Raw genomic sequence first — 12298 nt, forward strand, 5'->3', positions numbered from 1 at the left:
ATTGGTATGTAGAGAAGACAGACCCGGACTCTTCTCCTTGGGGCCCACTGACGGGCAAGAAACAGTAGGCATACATTGAAATACAGGACATTTCACATAAAAATAGTAAGGAAAAAAATTACTGTGAGGGTGGCCACACCCTGGAACAGGCCGTGCAGAAAGACTGTGGAGTCTCCATTCTTAGAGATATCTGAAACCTGAGTCAACATGGCCCTGAGCAAACTGTCCTCACTGACCCTGTTCAGAGCAGGGAATTTGGACTAGATGATCTCCAGCAGCCTCTTCCAGACTCAGCTGTGGTGTGACTCTGTGAAGTTTCATCAGTTTATAGGCTGAGCAACAGCTTCTGGAAGCATTCCAAGACAGCCACCACATCTCTTAGGAGCTTCTTATTGGTCAAAAACCTCCACAGACTGACTTATGGCACAAAGAGAAACCAAATTCCCTGGCTACTATTTAGGGCCAAGATGCTTTTCACTTTCTAGATAAGAATTTCCCATGTAAGAGGAAAAAAAAAAAAAAAAAAAGACCCTCTGTGCCTACAACAGGTAGATTTAGGGCAAGCAAGCAAACAAACAAAAAACTCTGGCCACATTTGGAACAAGTCTTTGTTCAAACCGCATCGTTTCCTCAGTTATGGGGAGGATTACAGGTCAAGTAAACTTGCTTCACATTTCCCTACAACACATCACAAGAAAAAATGAATCAATTCAGCAGTAGCAACAGCTGGGAAGACTTGGCAAAATGACTGTTAAGTCAGCTTAAGATAATATGCAAAAATTAGCAAGCCTTCTTGGAGGAGGAAAGAGCTTATTTAAAGCAGCTAAAGCACTAAAGCAATGGATGTGCATGACTCAGAGAAAGGGGAAAGTGGTAAAAGGACTAAAGGAAGAAATAAAGAGAGCTGACAGCAGCATCAGTAGGGAGAGTTTGTGCTTCACAATTCAGCAGCTCTTCCCCAAGAAGACTAGGTTCGTCGATACAGGACAGAATGTTGAACATCTAGAATCATTTAGTTTGTTTCAGAACAGAACATGTTTCCAGTTACAGCTTTTTGCTCTAAGAGTTGAATAATAGCATTAAGCTAGTCACTGTGCTAAAAATAGAAGGATTTGGGGATTGACTCTGAATAGACTCGCCTTCCTTTGGACAGGAAGTAGAGATAGACTATGTAATCTAATAGATTTCTTTTCTCTAGGCAAAATTCTGCCCCAACTTACGGTCTCTTAAGCTTTCATCATTCAAGTGGGAAATGCCACTTCATTGGGGATATCTTTTACTCCAAATAGACTAAGCAGGTGTAATTAGGTACAAATTCAACTTATAGGCTCTATATAAAGATGAAAAGACTGGTTAAAGCAACACCTTTTAAATTTAAATCTATATCACTGAGCCATCCTGAATCATTCAGTTACAAGGATGTAGATATCACAGAAACTTAAACAATTAAAGGAAAATATTTAAAATTCAGATTTGTGACAATCTCTTATGCTTACAAAGCTTTTTTTTTTTTTTTCCCCATCAAGTGTTTTACATTCTACTGTGAGATACCTGCTCCTTAATTCACCATTTATTTCACAGTATAATGTTTCTCTCCTTGCTCTGTTAGAGCTTCCAGAATTTTTTTTTTTTTTTTTTTTTTTTTTTTTTTTTTAATTATTAGGAAGAACAGAAAGGACGGAATCAACTCTATAATGCACTTGTCCTTTACAGATTACTATAAAAGGAATTGTTCTCATGTTGGCGAGAAAACAAGAATTCCTTTTTGTGAAAAGTTACTTGGCTTCACCTTTGGTTTCCATTTGACATCCAATGCAACTGAAGCTTTTCTCCTCTGTAAACAGAGTATAAACAGAGCAAACACTTTAATCTGGATCTTCTACATTTTCGGAGAGTGAGTAACCATCAGTCTACCAAGCATTTATAAATGTGGCCTTAGAATTTGGTGTAAATATGTGGTGCAAAAAGGGTGGGGCAGGGAATTAGCATTAAATACGTACTAAATCATATGGTAATAAGATTGACTGCAAATCATGTTAAATGAATATATACATATGTATACACACTTGTCCTGAAGTCCAGTGCAAAATACTAATTCTTTCGGGGCTGCTAACAATCTTCACAACACAAAATAGTATAAACTGAATTCAACTGAATAAGCATGGCTACCTGCAAATTCACAATAAGTTCATCACTGGTTAGCACCTTCTGAGTTTCTTCCCTTTCTTTTCAATAAGCTGTTTACACAGCCCCTTTTAAGCTGGGCAGGGTCACTGCCCCTGAGGTCATCCCATCTCAGTCTCTCCAGCAAGGAGTGCTGCCTTCCCTCTCACTCCTTTTCCTCAACAGACATCCTCGTGTCTTTCTTACAAGTTGATCAACTTTGGGATAGTTTAGACAGACAGGAAGGTCTGGGGAGCTGGCTGAGGCTTTGTAAGCCCAGGAATGCTGCAAGGTAACTGTATGTCTAGCAGTATTTTCTCTGTATCTAGGAAATAGGCACAACTATTCTCACATCACCCATTTATATCAGAACACCTCCTAGGTTCCTATCAGCTTATTTTCAGTGTCCATCATCCAGACACTCCACAAGATGCTTTTTAAAAACTCTGAAAATGCTAACTATACAATGTTACCAACATTTTAGAAGATATAGTGCCTGCATTAATTTTCTACCACTTTAGCAACAGCTGGGAAGCTCTGAACTTTGTTCAGAGAGAAAATAATTCATGAATAGTCTTAGTCTTTTCCAAAGAGAAATGTAGAATCAAAAAAAAGAAAAAAAAAAAAAGAGAGAGAATTAAGAGAATGAGAGAACAAGGTGAAGTGAACTACTGAAATATTTGTGTGTGATGAGCAAGAAGAAGCTTGGAGGCAGGACAGACGTACACCATCATCATGGTGCTAGGTGGGTCAAAGCAGTAATAGGTCTCACTACAGAAATGTCTGAAATGTCTCTTATGAGAAGCTTGTACATGGCTAGGTCCAATAAGGAAATCTTCCTTTCTTTCCCCTCACTGTTCCCCCACCCCTTTGGTGTTTCTCTCCCTCTCCTGCGTCTGCAGTCCATGACCTTCACAAGATGCTTATGCTCTGACAGCAGGCTGCAAGCCCAAGGACCGGCACGGCTCTCTGGGAGAGAAAACTGTTGCCTTGCTCCGAATCCAATCAAAACCTGAATGTACCAAGTAAAAAATAAACCAAGGACATCATTATTCCGTCTCATTGTGATTTGGCTCGCCTTCAAATCACATACCCAGTATATCTGAAATAGAAGCAACGCCTCCATTAGCCGAGCCTTCCAGCACTTTAATCAAAGTATCTTTCAGAATAAAGAGGCAGGAATGTCAAATTCCAATCACCCTTTAAATTCCTCCAGTCCCCTGCACTACACAAAATTCAAAGCCTCACTCATGGACAATCTCCCTCACAGAGAAACGTGCGCATGCACAGATGCTCAGCCACAGGAAGCAGGCAGACATTTTGGAAGGTGGCAAATCCCCACGGGGGGGTGGCAAGCAGGCAGACTCCTGGACATGCACTGAAAGCCCAAAGTCAGCAGAAACCCAGTCCCCTTTGTGATGGCAAGCTCCATGCTATGCAAGACATAAATGTATAGCTGTCTTCCCACGGAATAACGCCGAGAAGCTAGCCCAGCGCACGCTGCAAGGAAACGTCAGCCCGCCTTCTTTTCAAGTTTATATAAAGTATATCAGATACTGGGTTCGCAATTTTTACAGGGACACTTTTGAAGGAGAAGAGACAGCCAGAGAAATAAAGTGGTTGAAAGAAGCAGGCGCAGAGGGTTTGATGAGCCCTACTGAAACTGACTCAGGCGATGTGCTCTTGTTCCACAGTGTTCATGATCCCACCGTGTCCCTGGGGATCTCCTGGGATCTTTTAGTAAAGGCAGGGTAAGCAAAATGGTTTGGTTTGAATCCTCATTTATATCATATCTGTATGCATCACAGACTTTCAGGCTACAAACAGCAGATGTTATTCTTTCTCCTTTATTTATTTATTTTTTCTTTAAAAAGGAATTCCCAAGTATAAAACATAGCAAAACATGCAGAAAAGAAACCATCCTTAAGACTTACATACTTTTGCAATGTCTTCTATGAGGAAGCTTTTACAGCTCTAATTTTTAACTTGTATCATGATAATTTATTAGTTGTAGATGATGATCCTTTAAAAATTCTTCTAAGAAATGTGCTATCTTAATCATTGTCTTGAAAGTACTTAATCAAAATTACAAGAACATACCCTTTTGCTTGGATAAGAGTATTTCTTCTACACATGCTCGCACTATTTACAAACATTACTTTGCCTTTAGGAATAAAAGACTGCAAATGATAAAAAATAATCTTATAAATATAGACTATTTACAAAACACAGAGAGAGAAAGGAACAAAAAACCTCCAAGGAATTATCAGCCTCATGCTTTAAATGACAAACATAGATTGAAATAGGACTTGCAAGCAGAACCAAGGAAGATTAAAAACTCTTAAAACTCAGCGTATCTGTCTTTCAAAGCACATAATTTTTTTATTTAATGGTTTTTTTTTTGTTGTTGTTGTTGTTGTTGTTGTTTTTTTCCAACTTGTTGCACATGCAGCAAGTAACCCAGAGTGCAAGGCTTTGTGGTACCTGCAGTGAGTACCATGAACTAAAACAAACATCTCTGCTCCACATCTTTTCCTGGGAAGACAAACGAGTGCATTCTCCGGCGCAGCCCAGCTGGCAAGCCTCTCTGCAAAGCCACAGTCTGCTAACCATTATTTCTGCTTTCCATAAAGCTCAGTCTTTGATAAGGCACAATTATTTAAAATTTCTGGTGCTGTTCTGCATCCCCTGACAGTGATACGGCATTATTGCAAGTGCACTCTCCTCGACAGCACTGTGGTACTATAAAGTTCTGCTAAATTTATTGGAGGCCTTTTCAATGGTTAGCTATAACAGTACAATGGTTATCCTGCTAAATGATGATTAAGCTTTGGGGTAACATTTAATTGAAAATGTACTGTGAAAATCAACAAGTCAGCCTTTTCAAATCAAGGCTGCTTGGTTCACAATCCAGTTGAATGTGATTTTGTCTATCAGTAATCCATGACAAATACATATGAGCTTAATCCTTTTCCCTCTGGCAATCATGTAAAAATGCTTACCCTCTTGAGTAAATCTGAGGTTAAAATAATTTCACACTATTAGTTAAGGGTTAATCTTTCTCCTCTCCCCCTCTCCAAATATTTTACCTTTTCACTTATAAATAACTCTATCTGGTCAATAACTATACAGTAAACTATATTCTACTAGTAACATAAACTAATCTTTTCACTTAAAAAAAATAATAATCAAAAATAACGGGGGGGGGGGGGGGGGGGGGGGCATTGTCACAAGATCACAAGTTTCACATGCACCGTGTTGCTGGACTCCTGCTTCCTGGTTGCAGTTCCCTGCCAGAGAGTGGCCCTGGAGTATGCAGGGTCTGGCTGCGATGCCCTAGGGCAGACTGGGGACCAGGGGTGAGGGGCAGACTCTGGACTGGAGCCAACAGGAGAGTAAGGGGGACAGGCTTCACCGTCAGTTCTTTCCTCACATCCACAATCTAAGGACATATGCTGTTGTCCTTCTCCTACCTAACTGAGTTGTCTTGGGCCACTTGTCATGTGGCCCAGCAGGAAGAGTTAGGCAAGGTGAAGCACCTGATGTGTGTATGCCTCGCCAGGATCATTCTGGAGCAGCTGTGTTAGTGCACATCAGACAAGCTCTCAGAGAGCATCCCTCAGTTTGGCTTCCTTCCAAAGGGATGCAGTGCGTGCAGTCTGGGACAGCAACGAACACACAGCAATAAGCAGGGGCATCAGGGAATTCTCTTCAGGAATGAACTCCTGACCTGAGCTAAAACCCGAATCTATATGGACCCCTGCTACAGCAACACTGGTAAGACAGTCCTTGTGGCCACTACATTTCAGGCAGGATTAGTTTCTTTTCTGCACTGCCCCTGCTTTGATGATTAATTCTATTTTTAGTCACCACTTTGTGCAAATCCAAGCAGAAAGAGGACGTCTGTGTGCAACTGAGAGCGAAATTTGGTTCCATTTGAGACTAAGGACACAGAAAGAGGATTATATCTGCCAGAAGAAGAAATACAGCATATGATACTGAATACCCTAGGGAGGGTGGCTTTTGAGATAAAGTTTACAGTAATCTCATCTTAATTAAAACCAAATGAAATTTATGGTATCTCATTTCCCTGCCACTTTATTATTTGGGGGTCACTGTCAATGAACCTGTAGAAATCTAGGAAAAGATGGTCCATGCCCCAAGGAGTTTCCAGTCTAACTGTGGCTGAAGTACTCAGTAAACACTGAATGGCTCAAGAAAGAAAACAAAGCTCAAGGCAGGGAATAAATACCTTTGTGAAAGGTCATCCTCAACAGAAGTGAGAGAAAGCAGGAAAACGAGAACCTGCCTTTACTGCTGTGGCATGGGGAGAGAGAAGAAAAGAAAAGGGCAGAGATGGATGTAGGTCTTGAGAGGGGACATTAAGAGAAAAGATGGATTTAAAGAAGAAAATCAGAGGTTTAAATGACTGCTCTCAGCACTAAGAGCAAGCAGTTTTTGTCTGATACCGAGAAATAAGCAAATCAAGCATAGGAAAAAAGTGGGAGAAGTGACATGTCTCAAGTGAAGGCTGGGGATAAATTTGAGAGGATTATTTTGGATACATTTGTAAAACAGTGCAGATATGGGCTTTCCTTTTTTAATGAAAAGTGACTATAAAAAACCTTCACAACATGATACCAAAACACATAGAAAAGAATGCCTTGTCCTTTAGAAGACTCAGGATACAGGTGAGGAAATCAATTCAGCTAAATAATTCCCAAGAAGTGCTAGGACAGCTCCCTTTCAGTCTAGATATGAGAGCAGTTAGACTCATATCTAGACATAATTTAGCAAGTGATTTAATGGCTCTTGTCATGAATGCTATTCAGCTGCTAGATGCAACTCTGGTTTGCTATTCATATTTTTCAAAAGCTCTAACACAGCTATTTTTTTCTTTCTTTCACCTACTATGTTTTCAGAGTGCAATTATAACTTCTGTGCTAAGCAGCAAAGATCTTTCACCCTTACTTAGCAAGCACCCACCCAGCTTCCCTCTCAGCTCCCACTCCTCAAGGCTAGGGACAAGCGGCTGGGCAGATGTTGTGACTGCCTTCATGGTGAGGCAGTAGATAGAAAAGGGAAGATAACAAATCCTCCTTATTCCTCTCAAAAGCGGACTGGCAGAAAAGGCTGGGCACTATGTCACTGGTTCTAGAATGTGATCTCTTGCCCACCAGGAGGAAAGCTCCTTAAGAAAATCCTATGACAGTGCTTCTTCCCAAGCCCACCCCCAGTATTTTCAGACATGATCTGCCTCCTAATTATTGATATGTGATGATATCAATCTGCCTCCTAATATGTGATGATGCTGAACTCATAATTCTATCCCTTCTTGAACTGTCAGACTGTGTCCAACAAGTAAAGGGTCCACTGCAGAGCCTCTCCTAGCAGCACAAAGCTGATTGAAGTCTTATTTGCTGCCCAAGAAAATGCAATTTGATTTCATTTTGAAAAAAATAAAGTAAACTATAGTATAAAACCATGCCTGCATGCTGGCATTTTCTGTTTTAAGCTTCTTTCTTGTCAAACACAACAAAATTTAACATTATTTTCAGGAAGTTTCATCAGAAGAGAGTGACCACACAGCCCATCATTACCCTATGTCATTGGGGAAAAAGACAGTTTGTATGGCTTCAGAAAAATAACAGAAAAGCAGGAATGCTATTACTATACAGACAGAGGACTAAGCTGAAAGTGGAAGAGCAAAAATAGATTATAAAGCAGGGGGTGGGGACCACAGATTAAGTCTGGGCAATACTGACAGTTTGGATTTTTTTTCAGCACAATCTGTTTTGGGAGCCTGGGTGGGAAAGGAAGAAGAAGGATTGTCTGGGAGTGTGCGAGATGGGTTTTAAAACCCTCTCTCATTCTTTTATTCTTGGTTGTCTTCATTCTCTTACTCCTGGCATCATCTTTTTTTTTTCTTTTTTTTTTTCTTTTTTTTTTTTTCTTTTTCCTTGCTGCACATAAAGGATAGCTTTAAACTAACAAACAAGCGCAAGTCTGGAAAGCATGCCTGCTCTTTTCTGGGAAGCGCATGGGAGAGATCAGCTGCTGCTCGCTTGGAGCAGGGCTACCGCCCCCTCTCTCCATTGCTACCAGACAGCTCAGTGATGAGAGAAGAGATTCCTTACTGACTAACTTAATATGAGGCACTGAAACTGCATATGCCATTAAAGTTCAAAGTAACTGATTAAGCCTTTGATGTGTTGCCAAATTATTATAACAATGACACTTCTTTTTTCCAGCTATATTGGTCTGTCTTCTCATTATTTATTTATTTATTTTTTAACCCCACGCTTTAATAAGTGGTCAGCCTCAGGAAGAAATGCATTATTTTTATTCAAAGGAGAGCTGGGTACCGCTTCTGGAACACTGCTTTTATACAGAACATACTGGACTTTACCCTCTAACAGAGACCACAAAATTCTCTTTATTTTCCCCCCTCCCTGGTGCTCTCCTTCTTTAGAAGACCCTGAAAGCAAACATTTAAAAATGCATGCTGTTAGTGGGCTGCGTAGCACTCTGCTGCTCTGTCAGGACAAATATTGGGATAGATCATGTCAGTCTGTTCGTACTTACAATCATCTTCCACTTCCTCATACCAAAGCACGTGAGCAGACATGAATCTCTCCACAAAACAGAGGAAAAGGAAAACAACAGCAAAGTGTTTCTTGGCAAAGTATATTCCCACTTTGCCGCTCCAGTCGCTGAATTAGGCTTGTCCCCGCAGAATGACACACACGTCCCTGCATAAGCCCCGGCCAGTTTGTGGGGGAGCACGCAGCAAGAGCCCCAGTGGGATGCAGCTGGCAGCCGGCAGGGTCCGTGCCGGGCACGGCAAGCTGGGGATCCTCGCTGCCACCCAGCCGGCACCGTAACTCATGCCCTGCTCTTTGGAGGCCCCTACATGTTTCAAATTCCAGGACCTGCGCAGAAGCAGTGCTCTGCGCTTCCCTCAAAACAAAGTTGATTTCCCATAATAGGACAGCCCATGCACTCTACATATAAGGCTCTGCTTCCAGGGTGGCATGTGTAAAGGATTTAAATTATGTGTTAGGGCTTTCCAGTTAGCATTTAACACGGCAGAGTGGGGCGATGACATTTCTTGACCCCTTTGCCCAGCTGCCCGGAGCCCCCTATGGGCCAGATTTCCCCCTCCCCAGCAAATGACCCCTAGCCCATCCCCAGACAGGAGCCTCCCTATTTAGGAGAGGGGTGGCAGCTCTATCCTTTTGGGATTGCAATTACTCTCCCAGTTATGGGGGGAAAAAAAACATGTTCTTTCCAAACTAACTGTGTAAATACAAACACAGGTTGTGGTAAGTCAGTACCTATTTACAGAGAAAAACAAACCAAAACAAACCAATGACTTATATTTGACCTTTCCACCTTTCCACTCCCAACTAAACCATGCAAGTACTGTAGCTAGGCACAGCCCAGGAACAAGCTGCAGAAAACACAGTGCACAGAAGCACAGGAACATTCCTTAACTCCCAAATCCCAAAACCTCTGGGCCCCAAACAGGTGGGACCTGGGCTAACCCCCTCCCCTGCGTCAGTCCCAGGCCTCCAGTTTCTCATGGTCCCAGACCCATAGTTTCTATGAGAAATTAAAAACAGTCATAATACTTTGGAACAGGACTGAGTGTCCTCCACACAAATTCAGACTTTTATACGGCTACTTTCTAGAGTATATATTTTGTAGAGTACATACGGCCTATAGAGATAGGTCACAAAGAATTATGTTATTAATTCATGGCTTCATTTGAAAAATCATTTAAAATAATGTGCTTTACTTTCTTCATTTTTTTTTTTTTTTTTTTTAAATCTATCCCCCAAAAATTGAAAAATATGTTATTCTACTTTAAAGGCTAAACATCCAGTCATGGTGATTACATGTTTGTAAGTAAATTCCTGGATTATACAGAAAAATAAACACAAAAAATAAAGTGCGTAATATACCTTTACAGCCACTGGCATTTTCTACATCAATAGTCAAATTAATACCCTGGAGAACCTGGAGGTACAGCACATGCCAACAGACTCCTACGGATTAATTTGCAGTCCATAAGAACTGCAACTCATGAACTGATGTAGAAAATAATCTGTAGCAGAGCAGAGCACTCCGTGACAGCAGCAGCATTTTGATTATTTAAGGGAGAAGGAAACCAAGGAAACTCAGGAGAGAAACTGCTTATTGTGCAAAAGTTCTTTTAAAATGTTTATGGTCACCCTCGATAACTCATACTGCTAATAACTGAGCCCCAGCAATGTATGTAAGGACCAAGAGGAAAAGCTATCTTGAAGGTAGGTCCCTAATGCTGGAATTGTGACCCTCCTGACTCCTATTCATTTCAATCTTTTAAGATAACAAACTTTCTCTTCAAAACTTTGAATAGAAAAAATTCAGGTGCCTAAATCTGTTTCCGAGTATGACTCTTGAGGGCCTTAGGTTTGACAGAGCTTTCTGCAATCTGTCTTACACCTAATTTCATCCATAACCCACAAACTTGATGTGGAATAGTAATCTTCACTGGTAATGTATTTGAGACCACCAGAGAAGATGCTGATCAGGCTCTGCAAGAAATTCAGTACTACTTGATATTTTCTCCTAAAACACGGCTGAAATAAATGATTGGTGGTAATATTCAGAAGGACTTACTAAATAAATAATTCCCCACCACATGCAGGAAATCCAGGTTTGCTTCTTCTCTTCTTGCTGGGGTCATTCAGAGCTGCAGGGCCTGCACAGGAGTGCAGAAACTTTCATCCCAGAAATGTTTTCCCTTTATGATACTGAAGCTCTGTCACTCAATGGGAAAAGAGTCAAGGCTTATTGGGCCATAGAGAGAAATAACAAAAGTCAGTGGTCAAACCTACTGTCTTTTTAACTGTGGTTTTGTGTATTTTTTGTTGTTGTTGGTTTTTTTGTTTGTTTGTTTGTTTGTTTGTTTTTAGGGGGTAAATAAAATTGAGAAGCTTTTAAAATTAAAGTCTACTTTCAGCATCGGTTTATACACAGAAACTTCAACTCTACTGAGAAGTTTTATATGCATCTGTCTGGGCCCACTGGCCAGCATGGTGTATGTATATATATATATATATTCCATCTATAATGTGGAACTGAATTTATGATTTTGACACACCACCCTTGCTTGTTTATAGTTTTGGTTTGGTTTTGTTTGGTTTTGTTTTCTGAACCAGCATTAAAAAATCTGGCTCTCTTCAAAAACAGAAAGCAAGCCATAGCCTTGCTGTATATCTGTGTCAGGTAATTTCTGGGTACCCAACCAGTGCTGGAAGCCTCCCTGGAGGCTGCCCGTCTCACCATTCCCTCTAGATGCTGTTAGGAGCAGACTCCAGCTGGCAGCACCTCTGCTGAGTGCTCAGAGATTGCAAGGCCCTTACTACAAGGGGGGATAGGAGCAAGCCTCAGTTACAGGGATGGTGGGCAATCTAGAAAATTTAGAACAATAAAGATGTTTTGTTTTGTTTTCAAATGATAGCTGCAGCTCTAATTTAATGTTGCCTTCCTCTTTCACAAACAGTAATGGGTTAAATGAAAGAAAATCATCTGTTTTGCAGAAAGAGGTAGGGTGATTTTCAGCTATCCATTAACAAACACTTCATACAGAGGCTGTTTATTTTGCTGCTTGAGAAGTCCTTTCAAAACAGAAGTGCTGATAAAGTTGAGAATATCTCTTTTCTAATGGTAAGAGCATGACAGTAATGCAAAACTGGAGACAATTCAGAAGAACCCAGTAACAATTTGAAAACAAGGCCCAACAATAAACTGTCTGTCCAGGCACCATTTAGGAGATCGGATTCAGCATATATCAGCGTGACCCTACAAAAGAAGTGGATTTCAACATTTAAGTCTGGCAGCCAAGTTTACCGTCTCAGCAGGATAAACAAGAGATAGATTAGGACTTGAAGATAAGGGTTAATCCTCACACCGGACATATGAATCCCATTCTCAGGTTGTCCCCTTCTCCTATAACATATTAAAGGGCTACATCAAAACTCAGGAATGTTAAGAAAAAGAAAAGTCACAAATGGAAAATTATGGTCTTGACTTGAGAAATAAAACAGTAGCCAGAATAATTTATATGGGAGGACAGGTCCCCAGT

At 40.8% G+C, this 12298-nt stretch overlaps 1 protein-coding gene across 9 annotated transcripts in view; it reads right to left on the reverse strand.

Moving 5' to 3' along the window:
• The window catches only part of DMD (dystrophin), a 1245415-nt gene that overhangs the window by 1063575 nt on the left and 169542 nt on the right, over nt 1–12298 (reverse strand). For 2 of the 9 annotated variants that reach the window (XM_082770268.1, XM_082770262.1), the window contains exon 1: nt 8749–9063. The exons of the other annotated variants lie outside the window; for them this stretch is intronic. In XM_082770268.1, the coding sequence (XP_082626394.1) occupies nt 8749–8791 (43 nt within the window). In that variant the 5' untranslated portion in view covers nt 8792–9063. Of the gene's footprint in view, nt 1–8748; nt 9064–12298 lie in introns of those variants that run through there. 9 annotated transcript variants of the gene reach the window in all.

Source organism: Aythya marila (assembly GCF_965140915.1).
Source record: "Aythya marila genome assembly, chromosome: 1".
Lineage (NCBI taxonomy): Eukaryota > Metazoa > Chordata > Aves > Anseriformes > Anatidae > Aythya > Aythya marila.